Source organism: Rhinoderma darwinii (genome assembly GCF_050947455.1).
Source record: "Rhinoderma darwinii isolate aRhiDar2 chromosome 5 unlocalized genomic scaffold, aRhiDar2.hap1 SUPER_5_unloc_2, whole genome shotgun sequence".
Lineage (NCBI taxonomy): Eukaryota > Metazoa > Chordata > Amphibia > Anura > Rhinodermatidae > Rhinoderma > Rhinoderma darwinii.
Window position 1 is genome coordinate 228,735 of NW_027461776.1, and position 19,293 is coordinate 248,027.

General features: G+C 45.0%; 1 protein-coding gene across 1 annotated transcript in view; it reads right to left on the bottom strand.

Annotated features, from left to right (window-relative positions):
• Positions 1-19,293, bottom strand: part of OBSCN (obscurin, cytoskeletal calmodulin and titin-interacting RhoGEF) — a 297,141-nt gene that overhangs the window by 39,855 nt on the left and 237,993 nt on the right. The window contains exons 61-68 of the mRNA XM_075847538.1: positions 18,689-18,967; positions 17,821-17,896; positions 17,170-17,291; positions 16,674-16,871; positions 13,902-13,946; positions 13,408-13,503; positions 2,482-2,700; positions 136-205 (exon numbers count right to left, since the gene is read on the bottom strand). Coding sequence (XP_075703653.1) covers positions 136-205; positions 2,482-2,700; positions 13,408-13,503; positions 13,902-13,946; positions 16,674-16,871; positions 17,170-17,291; positions 17,821-17,896; positions 18,689-18,967 — 1,105 coding nt within the window. The remainder of the gene's footprint in view (positions 1-135; positions 206-2,481; positions 2,701-13,407; positions 13,504-13,901; positions 13,947-16,673; positions 16,872-17,169; positions 17,292-17,820; positions 17,897-18,688; positions 18,968-19,293) is intronic.

Below are 19,293 nucleotides of genomic sequence, written 5' to 3' on the forward strand. Positions count from 1 at the left end.
GGCGCATTAATGTGTCCACTGGGCTCTATACCCGCGGGCCAGGCGCATCGCCCTCCACTGGTGACAAAGAAAATGTAGGTCTTCCCTCTAATTAGTCAGATTATTACTATGTGTGGGGGCAACCCCCGCACTCACCCCTGCACAGACGACCTCAGAACCTCCTTCACGATCTTATCAGCCTCTGTCAGGATCTGTGCCTCCTTCTCTGCAACACAAGGCACAAGAGGCTGATCTATCGGTAATTACCCTGGGGCGCCTCCCCCACCCTAGTGCCCTGCACATCCCCTTCTCCCCTACCTGGTGACCGGCACTTCCCCTCCTCCCCCCTGGTGACCTGCACCTCCTCCGCCCACCCTGGTGACCGGCACTTCCCCTTCTCCCCTGCCTGGTGACCAGCATTTCCCCTCCTCCCCTCCCTGGTGAGCGGCACTTCCCCTCCTCCCACCCTGGTGACCTGCACCTCCTCCGCCCACCCTGGTGACCGGCACTTCCCCTTCTCCCACCCTGGTGACCTGCACCTCCTCCGCCCACCCTGGTGACCTGCACCTCCTCCGCCCACCCAGGTGACCGGCACCTCCGCTTCTCCCCTCCCTGGTGACCGGCACTTCCCCTCCTCCCACCCTGGTGACCGGCACTTCCCCTCCGCCCACTCTGGTGACCTGCACCTCCTCCGCCCACCCTGGTGACCGGCACTTCCCCATCTCCCCTACCTGGTGACCGGCACTTCCCCTCCTCCCTGGTGACCGGAATTTCCCCTCCCCCCCTGGTGACCTGCACCTCCTCCGCCCACCCTGGTGACCGGCACTTCCCCTTCTCCCCTGCCTGGTGACCAGCATTTCCCCTCCTCCCACCCTGGTGACCTGCACCTCCTCCGCCCACCCTGGTGACCGGCACTTCCCCTTCTCCCCTCCCTGGTGACCAGCATTTCCCCTCCTCCCACCCTGGTGACCTGCACCTCCTCCGCCCACCCTGGTGACCGGCACTTCCCCTTCTCCCCTCCCTGGTGACCAGCACTTCCCCTCCTCCCACCCTGGTGACCTGCACCTCCTCCGCCCACCAAGGTGACTGGCACTTCCCCTTCTCCCACCCTGGTGACCTGCACCTCCTCCGCCCACCCTGGTGACCTGCACCTCCTCCACCCACCCTGGTGACCGGCACCTCCTCCGCCCACCCTGGTGACCGGCACCTCCGCTTCTCCCCTCCCTGGTGACCGGCACTTCCCCTCCTCCCTCCCTGGTGACCGGCACTTCCCCTCCTCCCACCCTGGTGACCTGCACCTCCTCCGCCCACCCTGGTGACCGGCACTTCCCCTTCTCCCACCCTGGTGACCTGCACCTCCTCCGCCCACCCTGGTGACCTGCATCTCCTCCGCCCACCCTGGTGACCGTCACCTCCGCTTCTCCCCTCCCTGGTGACCGGCACTTCCCCTCCTCCCACCCTGGTGACCGGCACTTCCCCTCCTCCCACCCTGGTGACCTGCACCTCCTCCGCCCACTCTGGTGACCTGCACCTCCTCCGCCCACTCTGGTGACCCGCACCTCCTCCGCCCACCCTGGTGACCGGCACTTCCCCATCTCCCCTACCTGGTGACCGGCACTTCCCCTCCTCCCCGGTGACCGGAATTTCCCCTCCCCCCTGGTGACCTGCACCTCCTCCGCCCACCCTGGTGACCGGCACTTCCCCTTCTCCCCTGCCTGGTGACCAGCATTTCCCCTCCTCCCCTCCCTGGTGACCAGCACTTCCCCTCCTCCCACCCTGGTGACCTGCACCTCCTCCGCCCACCCTGGTGACCGGCACTTCCCCTTCTCCCACCCTGGTGACCTGCACCTCCTCCGCCCACCCTGGTGACCGGCACCTCCTCCACCCACCCTGGTGACCGGCACTTCCCCTTCTCCCCTGCCTGGTGACCAGAACTTCCCCTCCTCCCCTCCCTGGTGACCAGCATTTTCCCTCCTCCGCCCACACTGGTGACCTGCACCTCCTCCGACCACCCTGGTGACCGGCACTTCCCCTTCTCCCCTGCCTGGTGACCAGCACTTCCCCTTCTCTCCTCCCTGGTGAACAACACTTCCCCTCCTCCGCCCACCCTGGTGACTTGCACCTCCTTCGCCCACCCTGGTGACCGGCACTTCCCCTTCTCCCCACCCTGGTGACCTGCACCTCCTCCGCGCACCCTGGTGACCGGCACTTTCCCTTCTCCCCACCATGGTGATCTGAATCTCCTCCCCCCACTCTGGTGACCGGAACCTTCCCCTCCTCCCAACCCTGGTGACTGGCACCTTCCCCTCCTCCCAACCCTGGTGACCTGCACCACCTACCCCACCCTGGTGACCGGTACCTTCCCCTTCTCCCCACCCTGGTGAACGGTACCTTCCCCTTCTCCCCACCCTGGTGAACGGCACCTCCTCCCCCCACCCTGGTGACCGGCACCTCCTCCCCCCACCCTGGTGACCGGCACCTTTCTCTCCCCCGGACATTTACCTTCTAGTACCTCCACAGACGCGCTGCAGATGGACTGACCCACTTTGTTTGTGGCGATGCAGGTGTAGGTTCCGGTGAACTCGGTGCCGACGTCCAGTAGGATCAGACTGTGGTGCATATTGGAGCTGGCCAGCTTGTATCCCGGGGTCTCCGGTTTGACCCATAGAACGTCTTCCGGAGACTCTTCTTTCAACCAAGTGACTGTTGGGCTCGGAACTCCTGAAATGCAGAAAGTTCATGAAAACTCTGGAAACTGAGTACTGGTCATCCCGAGAGCAGCGCTCCACCCCGACCACCGTCTCACGGGGAAGACTACAGATAACACTTAGAAGTTGTGAGAACTGCTGCTTTACTTAACCTGTACTGATACTCAACATAAATGGGGGAATGTAAAAGCAGAATTGTGACTGCAGCTCTGGAGGTAACTGGAGTAAAAGACCTGATGTAAAAGCAGAATTGCAACTGCAGCTCTGGAAGTAACTGGAGTAAGAGACATAATAATAAAGCAGAACTGTGCCTGCAGCTCTGGATGTGACTGGGGTTAGGCATGATGTAAATCATGAGTTTTCATTCTAAATACTTAAGAGTTACTTGATAACATTCTACTGTCTGCAGCCACCACTAGAGGGAGCTCACTACATACAGATATATGCAGCTCCCATCGAGTTACATGATAACAATCTATTGCCTGCAGCCACCACTAGAGGGAGCTCACTACATACAGATTTATATAGCTCCCATAGAGTTACATCATAACATTCTGCTGCCTGCATTTACCACTAGGGGGAGCTCGCTACATACAGATATATACAGATCCCATAGAGTTACATCATAACATTCTGCTGCCTGCATTTACCACTAAGGGGAGTTCACTACATACAGATATATACAGCTCCCATAGAGTTACATGATAACATTCTGCTGCCTGCAGTCACCACTAGGATGAGATCACTACATACAGATATATACAGCTCCCATAGACTTACATAACATTCTGCTGCCTGCAGCCACCACTAGGGGGAGCTCACTACATACAGATATATACAGCTCCCATAGAGTTACATTATGAGATTCTGCTGCCTGCAGTCACCACTAGCGGGAGCTCACTACATACAGATATGTACAGCTCCTATAGAGTTACATGATAACATTCTGATACCTGCAGCCACAACTAGGGGGAGCTCACTACATACAGATATATACAGCTCCCATAGAGTTACATTATGAGATTCTGCTGCCTGCAGTCACCACTAAGTGGAGCTCACTACATACAGATATATACAGCTCCCATAGAGTTACATGATAACATTCTGCTACCAACAGTCACCACTAGGGGGAGCTCTCTACATACAGATATATACAGCTCCCATAGAGTTACATGATAACATTCTGCTGTCTGCAGTCACCACTAGGAGCAGCTCACTACATACAGATATATATACAGCTCCCATAGAGTTACATGATAACATTCTGATGCCTGCAGCCACCACTAGGTGGAGCTCACTACATACTGATATATACAGCTCCCATAGAGTTACATGATAACATTCTGCTACCTGCAGTCACCACCAGGGGGAACTTTCTACATACAGATATATACAGCTCCCATAGAGTTACATGATAAGATTCGGCTGCCTGCAGTCACCACTAGGAGGAGCTCACTACATACAGATATATATATATATATATATACAGCTCCCATAGAGTTACATGATAATATTCTGATGCCTTATTTATCACCTGTAGCCTTCTCACACAGGCTATGGACTTTTAACCTCAAGAACCGGTATTCTCAGGTTTTTATATTAATACATGTGCTTAATATAACTAAGACCCAGTCTTAGTACCTAAGATCCACCTTAGGTTTTTATAAACCTAACCTTATAACATCTAAATATGAAAAATAATAAAAACATATATAAACAAAATTATATTTCCTTTATTCAGATGAAAACTCGAATCCTCGATTTTCCTTACTACATTCTTTAGAATCCGTCACTCCACCTCGTCTCTCTGTCTGACTGGCCTCAGTTTGACGGCAATTCAGCCGGAGGACTTTAGATTTAGTGAGTTCATTGAATAACTCACCCCATGCACGGTATACAGTCTTTTGAGAGAACGAGGATCCGGAGGTATTGGATTCCGGCTCGAAGAACCAAAATGACAGGAGAATTTTCTGTTATTATCAAAGAAGTTCAAGGAGTCATCTGAATAAGGTGAAAAGCGCTGGCTTTTATTCTTATCGATAAGGAGACAATATGGCAAATGTCTGCAGCTACACTGAATGACAGAGTTTTTATACATATTATGAGAAACACAAGTCCAGACTAGTTCCAATACATATTGCCTTATATATCATACTTGACATCTAAAAACAAAGCAAAGTGGAAGTTCAATCTCTGTCTGGAAATTCTAATCTCCTTTTTGAGGAATTAAGCTCCCCCTCCTCATATATAATATCAGTTATCTTAACAATAAAACATATTAGACATTTTGCCAGCCAAGGCTTTTACAGATAAGCTTGCATACACATTTTTAGTCTTCATTAAATAAAGTAATCATACATTTAAAACTTTCCTAACAAGTCACCACTAGGAGGAGCTCATTACATACAGATATACACAGCTCCCATAGAGATACATGATAAGATTCTGATGTCTGTAGCCACCACCAGGGGGAGTGCTCTACATACAGATATATACAGATCCCATAGAGTTACATCATAACATTCTGCTGCCTGCATTTACCACTAGGGGGAGCTCACTACATACAGATATATACAGCTCCCATAGAGTTACATGATAACATTCTATAGCCTGCAGCCACCACTAGGATGAGATCACTACATACAGATATATATAGCTCCCATAGAGTTACATGATAACATTCTGCTACCTGCAGTCACCACCAGGGGGAACTTTCTACATACAGATATATACGGTTCCCATAGAGTTACATGACAACATTCTGCTGCCTGCAGTCACCACTAGGATGAGATCACTACATACAGATATATAGAGCTCCCATAGAGATACATGATAACATTCTACAGCCTGCAGCCACCACTAGGATGAGATCACTACATACAGATATATATAGCTCCCATAGAGTTACATAACATTCTGCTGCCTGCAGCCACCACTAGGGGGAACTCACTACATACAGATATATACAGCTCCCATAGAGTTACATTATGAGATTCTGCTGCCTGCAGTCACCACTAGCGGGAGCTCACTACATACAGATATATACAGCTCCCATAGAGTTACATAATGAGATTCTGCTGCCTGCAGTCACCACTAACGGGAGCTCACTACATACAGATATATACAGCTCCTATAGAGTTACATGATAACATTCTGCTGCCTGCAGCCACCACTAGGGGGAGCTCACTACATACAGATATATACAGCTCCCATAGAGTTACATTATGAGATTCTGCTGCCTGCAGTCACTACTAGCGGGAGCTCACTACATACAGATATGTACAGCTCCTATAGAGTTACATGATAACATTCTGATGCCTGCAGCCACAACTAGGGGGAGTTCACTACATACAGATATATACAGCTCCCATAGAGTTACATAATGAGATTCTGCTGCCTGCAGTCACCACTAGCGGGAGCTCACTACATACAGATATATACAGCTCCTATAGAGTTACATGATAACATTCTGATGCCTGCAGCCACCACTAATAGAATTATAGAAAAACCTGTAAGCACTCTAGAAACAAATGATTTCGTTGATTCCAAGGAAAGATAATTTATTTTTCATTCAATCCACATGGTTCAGTATATGTACAGAACAGAAAAGATTTTTATATTAAATGCAAGCGATAAATAGACGTTTCGGCCTAACCAAGGCCTTTCTCACATTCGCAGTAAGATAGAAACAAAAAATACAAAACATATATCAATTTATATTGGACTAAGCAAAATACCAATATATATACATAAATACAAACATTCAAAATACAAAAGTCGTCCTATAAGAGAAATTAATGATCTACATGGTACTCTTTATAAGCAGTGAGATATATGCCATAAATTTGACCATAATAATGATAGTCTAATACATATAGAGATATGATTCCTTCACATAAAATATATATAGGTGTACGAATGGGATATCACCCAAAGAACATGCAACTATACAAGTTATAATACATAACATAAATATGGTAGAGGCATCAAATAGGAGGGGTATTATAGAAATACCTCTCTAGACCATACCATAAAATACCGGTATGGAAATCAGTGGTGGATAGGAATAAAGTTATAAGAGAAGAAATGTAAATAGATAAATGAATAAAATAAATGATAGGTAGAGGATAAGAGAATGAACTGTATCAAGATACAAATTGATGTCATACCTGCATATAGTTCAGGTGTGGAGACACGTGAAGATCTATCACCCCTGTAGATAAGTGTCGTCTAATGTGAGGAAGACATGTATAGATCTTTGAGACTTAAGACCCATTTTGGAATTTCGGTCGATGTTACTGGTCCACCTATCTCTACTGTAACCCAGACACCACTATCAATCGAACCATTGGGTTTATTTAACCGCAGTAATTTTTGTCCCCCAAGATCATATCACGCCACAGAGGCGGTAATTGAGCTAATTAAAAGGGACACACAAACTCTTCTGACTAGATATAGGATGGGTTTCTATCCACATAAAAATAACTTGTCAAAATTTGAGTCGGTAGCTTTATTAGCTTTGAGTAACAACAAGGACATAATTATCAAACCTGCGGATAAGGGAGGAGCTGTGGTAGTTTGGGATAAAAAAGATTACATTTTAGAAGTAGAGAGACAGTTATCAGATACTAAGACATACAATAGAATTGATGGCGACCCGACGTCCAATATTCGTATTAACATTGCTAGTATCTCTCAAGAATACAAAGACCGGGGGACAATCGATGACAAAACCTTTAAATTCTTACAGAATCCCCACCCAGTGTTTTATATTCTACCTAAGATTCATAAATCTTTACAACATCCACCTGGTAGACCTATAGTAGCCGCGACAGATTCTATCCTTTCCCCCCTTTCTATTTTCTTAGAAAAAATCCTTACCCCTCTGATTAAGACCAAACCCTCTTTTATCTTGGACACGGAACATTTTCTTTAAAAAAATTAGTGATCTCCCTAGGATTGGACATAATTGTATCTTGGTCACCCTCGACGTCACTAGCCTATATACCTCTATTACTCATCACAAGGGTATTCAAGCTGTTACTCGTCTTCTTGAATCTACTACTATGTCTCCCGATTCAATATCGCTATGCCTTGAGCTACTCACAGTAATTCTGCACAAATTTTTTTTTCTATTTGGAGACGTATTCTATGTTCAAACATGCGGAACAGCCATGGGTTCGAACGTAGCCCCACCCTATGCCAATGCATATATGGCTCTATTTTAAGAGGAATATATCTATAACAATCTTCTCTTTATACAGCATGCCCTGTGCTGGTTCAGATACATAGACGATATATTCTGCATTTGGGATGGCCCTGTGGGATCACTTAACGACTTTGTCCAACACATCAACCAAGTAAGAGATAAACTAAAATTTACTCTTAACTTCAGTAAAGAAAGGATCTCATTTTTGGACACTATCATTGTACTAGATGGGGTGGGATCTCTTACTTCAGACATCTATTCTAAACCCACAGATAGAAACAGCTTATTACACTATAGCAGTAACCATCCTAGGAACACACTTTGTTCCTTACCACGTTCTCAATTCATGCGAGTATCTAGGATTGTGTCAGATGTGGACACTAAAAAAATGAGATTACAGAATATGTCCAGTAAATTTGAACAGAGTGGTTATCCCAAATCACTTCTGTCGAAGGAACTGGATAGATTTACAGGGACCAATCATGAGACTATAGTGAGAAGACCAAAACAAGCTAGGTTACCATTAATATTGACATACCATCCTCTAATACCGAAACTACTACAGAGCGTACGTAGACATTGGTCGGTATTACATACCGCCTAACCTGAGATCGAAGAGTTTAGGAATCCAGTAATGATGTGTTCAAAGAGGCCCCCTAATGTTCGTGACCGTGTTATTAGAGCTGACATTGGCAGCCTTTCGAAAGTACCGAGACAAACCTTCCTACAGACAAGACGTAATGGCACATTTCCGTGCTTACACTGTTCGTGCTGTTCTAACATTATTAAGGGGGACACGTTCCAACACCCCCACACTAATAAAACCTTCCCGGCTAAAGGTTTTTTCACATGCGACTCAAATTTTGTTGTTTACTTGATCAAATGCCCGTGTGGCTTGACTTATGTTGGTGAAACAACCCAACATATTAGAGATCGAATATCGAGCCACAAATCCACAATAAGGGTATGTTCACACGGCGGGGGTCCGTAACGGCTGAAATTACGGGGATGTTTCAGCCTGAAAACATCCCCGTAATTTCAGCCGTACCGGCATGTGCAGGCGCTTGAACGCCGCGTCAATTACGGCCGTAATTAGCGCTGCTATTCATTGGAGTCAATGAATAGCGGCTCCAATTACGACCAAAGAAGTGACAGGTCACTTCTTCTACGCGGGCGTCTATTTACGCGCCGTCATTTGACAGCGGCGCGTAAATATACGCCTCGTGTGAACAGACAAACGTCGGCCCATTGCTTTCAATGGGCAGATGTTTGTCAGCGCTATTGAGGCGCTATTTTCAGACGTAATTCGGGGCAAAAACGCCCGAATTACGTCCGTAAATAGGCCGTGTGAACATACCCTAAGATGCAAGAAAACGTGGTTACCACTCCCCGATCATTTTATCAAATCCAATCATAACATCTCCCAACTGCGATTTCAAATCATAGAACAGGTCCTACGACCTAGGAGGGGTGGCAATCACATACACTTATTGAAACAACGGGAGTCTTATTGGATCCATACGTTAGATACCTTGACACCTAAAGGTTTAAACAGAGAGTTCGATTTATTATGCTAATAATACCTTTGTCTTCTGTCAATTACAGCGATTAATGTTATTAATGTCATACATTTATTTATCTATTTATTTCTTTCTCAGGCACGCTAGAAAGAGCTGACGACCAGATACAGGTACCATAAAACCGGTTCACCTACCTTTTCTTTATTTAATATTATTTTTATTATTTTTTTCTATACATTTCTCTATACCTTTTATTTTTTTTTCTGACATTATTTACTGACACAATTCATTATAGATTTTCATTACATTGTACATTACATTATATTGTCCTTTTCATATTGTAATACATATATACGATGAATGAATATATATCTTTTATCTCCATTCTAGAGTACACTAAAAATATATATTTTCAATGGACATATATTAAAACATAACTATATACTGATGCTTTTTTTGTAAACTATATCTCTGATCCGTGTCCCTCTATATAATGCATTATGCTTAGAACTCACTCACATCCACAACCATGACTATTTATGCCGTGATAAGGAATTTTTTTGTGACACATTTACATAAAGAAGCGTTAGATCCTTACATACCGTCGCTATATCCTCTCTGAGCGTCATCACAACAGGGTTAGCTTGCGTTCCATCGAGGGATATTATCCCCCTCACTGCGCATGCGCCGGCACTTCCGTGCGTGCCATTTACCGGATATCCGGTTTCGAAACGGGCGCCTTAAAGATAGACGCCTCTGGGAGATCACCCACACTCGTGAGCGTCTGGTAGACGCCAGTATTACACTATACCTCTACAAAATTATATGCAGGTACGTCATCTCTCATCTGGATACAACGTCAACAGCTTATTTTCTTATTATTCATTTACCTCATTTACCAATTTACATGTCTTCCTCACATTAGACGACACTTATCTACAGGGGTGATAGATCTTCACGTGTCTCCACACCTGAACTATATGCAGGTATGACATCAATTTGTATCTTGATACAGTTCATTCTCTTATCCTCTACCTATCATCTATTTTATTCATTTATCTATTTACATTTCTTCTCTTATAACTTTATTCCTATCCACCACTGATTTCCATACCGGTATTTTATGGTATGGTCTAGAGAGGTATTTCTATAATACCCCTCCTATTTGATGCCTCTACCATATTTATATAAAAGAGTATCCGGCACACCAATATAGAAAAAAGGGTATTTTTTTATTTTGTTTTTGTTTCTAATGCCAGTGACAGAGTGCGACGTTTCGGTCTAGGTGACCTTCATCAGGCACTGAGCCGTGCTGGGCAACTGAATTGACGAGCGCTAGTGGTGCTGATAGCGGCTGGCCGCTGTATCATGGCGCCCTTCCACGTATCTGGTGCTATCTGAACCTTCACACAAATTGATCTACCATATTTATGTTATGTATTATAACTTGTATAGTTGCATGTTCTTTGGGTCATATCCCATTCGTACACCTATATATATTTTATGTGAAGGAGTCATATCTCTATATGTATTAGACTATCATTATAATGGTCAAATTTATGGCATATATCTCACTGCTTATACAGAGTACCATGTAGATCATTAATTTCTCTTATAGGACGACTTTTGTATTTTGAATGTTTGTATTTATGTATATATATTGGTATTTTGCTTAGTCCAATATAAATGTATATATGTTTTGTATTTTTTGTTTCTATCTTACAGCGAATGTGAGAAAGGCCTTGGTTAGGCCGAAACGTCTATTTATCGCTTGCATTTAATATAAAAATCTTTTCTGTTCTGTACATATACTGAACCATGTGGATTGAATGAAAAATAAATTATCTTTCCTTGGAATCAACGAAATCATTTGTTTCTAGAGTGTTTACAGGTTTTTCTATAATTCTATTAGTGGGGTACAACCCGAACCTCTATAGCACCAACGATTTGGAGTGCATCCTTACTATTTTGTTTAATATTACTGCAGCCACCACTAGGGGGAGCTCACTACATACAGATATTTACAGCTCCCATAGAGTTACATGATAACATTCTGCTACCAACAGTCACCACTAGGAGCAGCTCACTACATATAGATATATAGACAGCTCCCATAGAGTTACATGATAACATTCTGATGTCTGCAGCCACCACTAGGTGGAGCTCACTACATACTGATATATACAGCTCCCATAGAGTTACATGATAACATTCTGCTACCTGCAGTCACCACCAGGGGGAACTTTCTACATACAGATATATACGGTTCCCATAGAGTTACATGATAAGATTCGGCTGCCTGCAGTCACCACTAGGAGGAGCTCACTACAAACATATATATATATATATATATATATATATATACAGCTCCCATAGAGTTACATGATAATATTCTGATGCCTTATTTATCACCTGTAGCCTTCTCACACAGGCTATGGACTTTTAACCTCAAGAACCGGTATTCTCAGGTTTTTATATTAATACCTGTGCTTATTATAACTAAGACCCAGTCTTAGTATCTAAGATCCACCTTAGGTTTTTATAAACCTAACCTTATAACATCTTAATATGAAAAATAATAAAAACATATAAACAAAATTATATTTCCTTTATTCAGATGAAAACTCGAATCCTCGATTTTCCTTACTACATTCTTATGAATCCGTCACTCCACCTCGTCTCTCTGTCTGACTGGCCTCAGTTTGACGGCAATTCAGCCGGAGGACTTTAGATTTAGTGAGTTCATTGAATAACTCACCCCATGCACGGTATACAGTCTTTTGAGAGAACGAGGATCCGGAGGTATTGGATTCCGGCTCGAAGAACCAAAATGACAGGAGAATTTTCTGTTATTATCAAAGAAGTTCAAGGAGTCATCTGAATAAGGTGAAAAGCGCTGGCTTTTATTCTTATCGATAAGGAGACAATATGGCAAATGTCTGCAGCTACACTGAATGACAGAGTTTTTATACATATTATGAGAAACACAAGTCCAGACTAGTTCCAATACATATTGCCTTATATATCATACTTGACATCTAAAAACAAAGCAAAGTGGAAGTTCAATCTCTATCTGGAAATTCTAATCTCCTTTTTGAAGAATTAAGCTCCCCCTCCTCATATATAATATCAGTTATCTTAACAATAAAACATATTAGACATATTAGACATTTTGCCAGCCAAGGCTTTTACAGATAAGCTTGCATACACATTTTTAGTCTTCATTAAATAAAGTAATCATAAATTTAAAACTTTCCTAACAAGTCACCACTAAGAGGAGCTCATTACATACAGATATACACAGCTCCCATAGAAATACATGATAAGATTCTGATGCCTGTAACCACCACCAGGGGGAGTTCTCTACATACAGATATATACAGATTCCATAGAGTTACATGATAAGATTCTACTACCTGCAGCCACCATTAGGGGGGCGCTCACTACATACAGCTATATACAGCCACCACTAGGGGGAGCTCATTACATACAGATATGTACAGCTCCCATAGAGTTACATTATAAGATTATACTACCTACAGCCACCACTAGGGGGAGCTCACTGTAGACAGATATATTGTCACCACCAGGGGGAACTTTTTATATACAGATATATACAGTTCCCATAGAGTTACATGATAAGATTCTACTACCTGCAGCCACCACTAGGCCGAGCTTACTACATACAGATATATATAGTCACCACCAGGGGGAGCTCACTACATACAGATATATACAGCTCTCATAGAGTTACATGATACGATTCTTCTACATGCAGCCACCACTAGAGGGAGCTCTCTACATACAGATATATACAGCTACCATAGAGTTACATAGAGTGGTGGCTACAGGTAGATAAATAAAGCTCTGCCCCCTGTAAAGATATATTATGGGATTATTCAGCACAGAATTCTACACTTAGAACGGCCTGATGAAGAAAGATGGAGGTTCCCTTTAAGATGCTATATTCTGGTGGATGCCGCGACTTTACCTTCCACTTTCACGGATAAGGTGATGCTCGAGCCCTTCAGCACCTTCTTGTTTGTGAATCTCTCCAGGAACATGGGAGGAATCGGCTTCTGTAGATCTGCAGAGTAAGACAGACATGAGGGATGATGACCGTCGTCCTTTATGGTTTCTCTGCCAATGACGTCACCGCAACGAAGACCCAAAATAAGCTGCGCCAAAATATTATCATTCGTTATTAATATAGCAGCAGCATATGCCGCAGTGCGGTACAGATCATAATGATCAGTGTCAGGGAGCGACCAGGGAGAATTTACCTACAGTCCCCCCCCCAGTACCAGCAATCAGCCGGGACATCACAATCACACCGATCACAAGTGATTTCTACGTTGCTATTCCTGCCACCCCCAGAGGGGGAGCTCCACTGTTATCGCCTGTGATTACGAGGCATCAGATGATCCTGGATAATCATCAGACTCTGCTATCTGTATGACACAATAATGTAGAGACATGACTGACCTCCGGCCTCCTCCGCAGATTTCTCTTTTTGCAGTTCTCCTGGACCTGGAATGAAATGATAAAATGTGAGACGTGAGGAGCGAGCGCAGAAGACAGGACGCTATTACACGAAGAGGTGGCGTAGGCAGCAGAGCGCCGACATTACGCTCCGGCCACGCACGTCTTGCCCTATTGTTAGTGAGCAAGGAATGTCACATGTAGCAGTACTGACAGAGCGCAGGTAAACATCTCCACATCTCCACCTACAGAGATACCGGGCGGACAGGTTACTGCAGCGGCCTGACAAGGTGATCGATCTGTCCCAGCGATTCCCAGAAATACCAGTAACTGCAGCCTCTCTGTATAAAGGAATACTGGGACGCCAATCCATATTTAGGATACACATGTGGATTGATAAGCCATGTCTGCTGTGTATGGATGGGATAAGTACAGGGATTGATTGGTAATGTCTTTGCTGTACGGATGGGATATATACATGGATTGATTGGTAATGTCTGCTGTGTATGGATGGGATATGTACATGGATTGATTGGTAATGTCTGCTGTGTATGGATGGAATATGTACATGGATTGATTGGTAATGTCTGCTGTGCATGGATGGGATATGTACATGGATTGATTAGTAATGTCTGCTGTGCATGGATGGGATATGTACATGGATTGATTGGTAATGTCTGCTGTGTATGGATGGGATATGCACATGGATTGATTGGTAATGTCTGCTGTGTATGGATGGGATATGTACATGGATTGGTTGGTGATGTCTGCTGTGTATGGATGGAATATGTACATGGATTGATTGGTAATGTCTGCTGTGCATGGATGGGATATGTACATGGATTGATTGGTAATGTCTGCTGTGCATGGATGGGATATGTACATGGATTGATTGGTAATGTCTGCTGTGTATGGATGGAATATGTACATGGATTGATTGGTAATGCCTTTGCTGTACGGATGGGATATATACATGGATTGATTGGTAATGTCTGCTGTGTATGGATGGACTATGTACATGGATTGATTGGTAATGTCTGCTGTGTATGGATGGAATATGTACATGGATTGATTGGTAATGTCTGCTGTGTATGGATGGGATATGTACATGGATTGATTTTCTTTTTTGTTTTTTTCCATCTTTTTCTACTTTCTGCTATCTGACACTGCTATGTGGGTCCTCTGATATATGGCGCTATTATCCATACCTGCTATTACTGCTAGTAATGCTGCATTTCCAGTTTCCTGTCACTTGGTGGTGGGGGCCCATTTCATTTTGCAATGGAGCCCACATAAATTGTAGTTACGCCCCTGTCAATCCATGTACATAACCTACGCACGCAGAGCAGACATGAGCAATAATCCATGTACATAACCTGCCAACACACAGCAGACATGACCACTCAATCCATGTACATAACCTGCCCACACAGAGCAGACATGACCACTCAATCCATGTACATAACCTGCCAACACACAGCAGACATGACCAATCAATCCATGTACATAACCTGCCCACACACAGCAGATATGACCAATCAATCCATGTACATAACCTGCCCACACAGAGCAGACATGACCAATCAATCCATGTACATAACCTGCCCACACAGAGCAGACATGACCACTCAATCCATGTACATAACCTGCCCACACAGAGCAGACATGACCACTCAATCCATGTACATAACCTGCCAACACACAGCAGACATGACCAATCAATCCATGTACATAACCTGCCCACACAGAGCAGACATGACCAATCAATCCATGTACATAACCTGCCCACACAGAGCAGACATGACCACTCAATCCATGTACATAACCTGCCCACACAGAGCAGACATGACCACTCAATCCATGTACATAACCTGCCCACACAGAGCAGACATGACCACTCAATCCATGTACATAACCTGCCCACACAGAGCAGACATGACCAATCAATCCATGTACATAACCTGCCCACACACAGCAGACATGACCACTCAATCCATGTATATAACCTGCCCACACAGAGCAGACATGACCAATCAATCCATGTACATAACCTGCCCACACAGAGCAGACATGACCACTCAATCCATGTACATAACCTGCCCACACAGAGCAGACATGACCAATCAATCCATGTACATAACCTGCCCACACAGAGCAGACTTGACCAATCAATCCATGTACATAACCTGCCAACACACAGCAGACATGACCAATCAATCCATGTACATAACCTGCCCACAAAGAGCAGACATGACCAATCAATCCACGTACATAACCTGCCCACACAGAGCAGACATGACCACTCAATCCATGTACATAACCTGCCCACACAGAGCAGACATGACCAATCAATTCATGTACATAACCTGCCCACGCAGAGCAGACATGACCAATCAATCCATGTACATAACCTGCCAACACAGAGCAGACATGACCAATCAATCCATGTACATAACCTGCCCACACAGAACAGACATGACCAATCAATCCATGTACATAACCTGCCCACACAGAGCAGACATGACCACTCAATCCATGTACATAACCTGCCTACACACAGCAGACATGACCAATCAATCCATGTACATAACCTGCCCACACAGAGCAGACATGACCAATCAATCCATGTACATAACCTGCCCACACACAGCAGACATGACCACTCACTGACTCACTGATTATATTAGTGCCCCAGAGCGCCAGACGTTCTTGCCGCTGATATTATACACATGTAATATAATATATAATATCCGGTGTGCAGATAACAGGTTGTACCTTTCACCGTTAGTCTGGCGGAAGAATACGCAGATCCAGATGAGTTACTGATGTACGTGGAATATTCGCCGGCGTCCTCCCGTGTTACATTGAGGATCTCCAGGGAGCGCACCTTCCTCTTGTTGGTCACCAGTATCTTGTCTGAGGAGTGGATCGGCTGCCCATCCTTAAACCAATAGACTCGCGGGCGAGGTAATCCTAAAACAGAAAATGTCCTGTGTGATTTTATAAGTCGTTGAAATAGTTACATCCACATGACGGCCCACATAGCTCCGCAGCCAATATACTGAGTCACTAATCACTTCTGTCACCAGTAGCCGGGATTATAGTTTATTAATCTTTATTATTATATTAGGAGGAGAGTGTAGAAGGGGAAGGATGGAGAACAATTAGGAACATTCATGCTCCGGCGCCGCTGATCTCCGGTATCCTCCTCCTGCAGGTACAGAGCCCTGGGTACAATTCTGTGCAGAAGGAGCATCAACATTGTTTGTACCTTTCACTTTGATCTGGAATCTGACCATTGGGGTCCCGGGGGCCACCAGGACATCTCGAAGCTCCTCCAGAATCTGCGGAAGTTGTTCCTGCTCCGTGGCCGACTCCAGACTCTCCTGATCTCTGCAGATACAGAGAAAACGCAAAATATAGCGTCAAGAAAGATTTATATTGTAGATTTATTGTGAATGTCCCCACAGGAGGTCACCGGCCTGAGCACATCCTGATATAACACTCAGTAACTATCATTTCTGTTCCACAATGAACTGAAATAAAGAGTGCAGCTCTGGAGGTGACTGGAGTATAAGATATGATGTAACGGCAGAGTTATGACTGCAGCTCTGGAAGTGGCTGGAGTATAAGTCATGATATAAATGAAGAATTGTAAGTGAAGATCTAGAGGTGACTGGAGTAAAAGACATGATGTAACAGCAGAATCGTGACTGCAGCTCTGGATGGAATTAGAGTATAAGGCATGGAGCATTGTAGATCTACCGCACTGGTTACGGTCACTGGGTAATTGGTCACGTGTGAGGAATCAGTCGTACTGAGCAGACAGCGCCACCTAGTGCACAAAATCCCATCAATAACTGAGCTCCATGGACGGCCCGTACATCCCTGCGCCACTTCTCATGTATCGTTCCATGGTTACCTGGATGCGTATCCCTGGGCGCTGAAGTAGGACGAGGTCTCGGTGGCCTCCGCTGTGTCGTAATCTGTGCTGGTCACTAAAACACAGGAGGGGACACGTTAGACAATGAGGAACCGGGGGAGGGTAAATATCCACAAGTGACCAATCATGTGAGGACATCCGGCTGTGATAGAGCGGCAGTAAGAACTGGAGTCCCGGCAATCAGGGTCATCTATACGTCTGTGTTCACATCTGCGTCATGGCTTCTATTTATAACGGCGGATACCACCGGCACGCAACCGACCCCGATGACTTATAATGGGTTCTGTCAGGTTCTGTCGGGGTGCCCGGAAGAGTAACGATGGATTCAGCACTAATCCTCTAGTCAGGTCTGACGCAATCTACGACACGAAGCTCTGAACGTAGCACCCGACGCAAATGTGAACAGAGTCTGATAAACAACAGATTATAATAAGTTATAATATAATGCTGCCGGTCTCATCACGTTCTTCACCATCACAGCGCTGCAGCTGAGTGTCAGCTCTGAGGCCAGGACTCATCCACTACATTGTGGTGACAGAGCTCCCCCTGCAGGTCACTGGATGTATTCAGAGGGGGAGCTGCAAACATTCTCAGCCCCTCCACAAATCAAATACAATTTATAGCACTGCTGCCCCCTTATGTGGCAGAGCGGCCCATCACACACTGCCAATCTCTGCACCCCATTAGTCACCCCACTATATGTACCCCAGCAATGCTCTAGCACTCCCGTCTCATCCATACTTGTTCTTTAAATTTGGGCAGGTGGAGTAGTTTTAGTGCAGCACCAGCCTCCGTCCTGCCCACTTTCTGATAGCGGAGAAGGTCGGTATACACATATATCACTCACAGTCCACCCTCAGCTCCGCCTTGGTTGAGGCCACTCCCATCCTGTTCTCCGCCAGACACCTATAGACCCCCATGTCAGTGGGCACCACCGTAGTGATGATGAGCTGGTGACAACCCTCCTGGTCCTCGTTGATCATATAATGGTCGTCTTCCTCGATCACCTTCCCGTCTTTGAACCAGCGCACGTTCGGCATCGGTTTCCCAATCACAACGCAATCAAAGCTGACGGGATAATTGTCCTGAACCTCCTGGTTCTGCAGCTCCGTGATAAAGAGGGGAGCTGAAATCAGAGGGACCATATTAATATGTATAATGTATGATGAGCCCCACACCGTGCACTACAGTAACAGCTACTCCACCTAATACTGCTGACAACCAGCCTGTATACCATGTGTGAGAGGTTGTCACAGCCCCGCCCCCTGTTACTGACATCACTGATATATAATATAATTACACTGTGTTCAGACATGAGATCCACACATCTTATATACAGTAACAGCTATTCATCTATTACTACTGACAACCAGCCTGTATATCATGTGTGAGAGGTTGTCACAGCCCCGCCCCCTGTTACTGACATCACTGATATATAATATAATTACACTG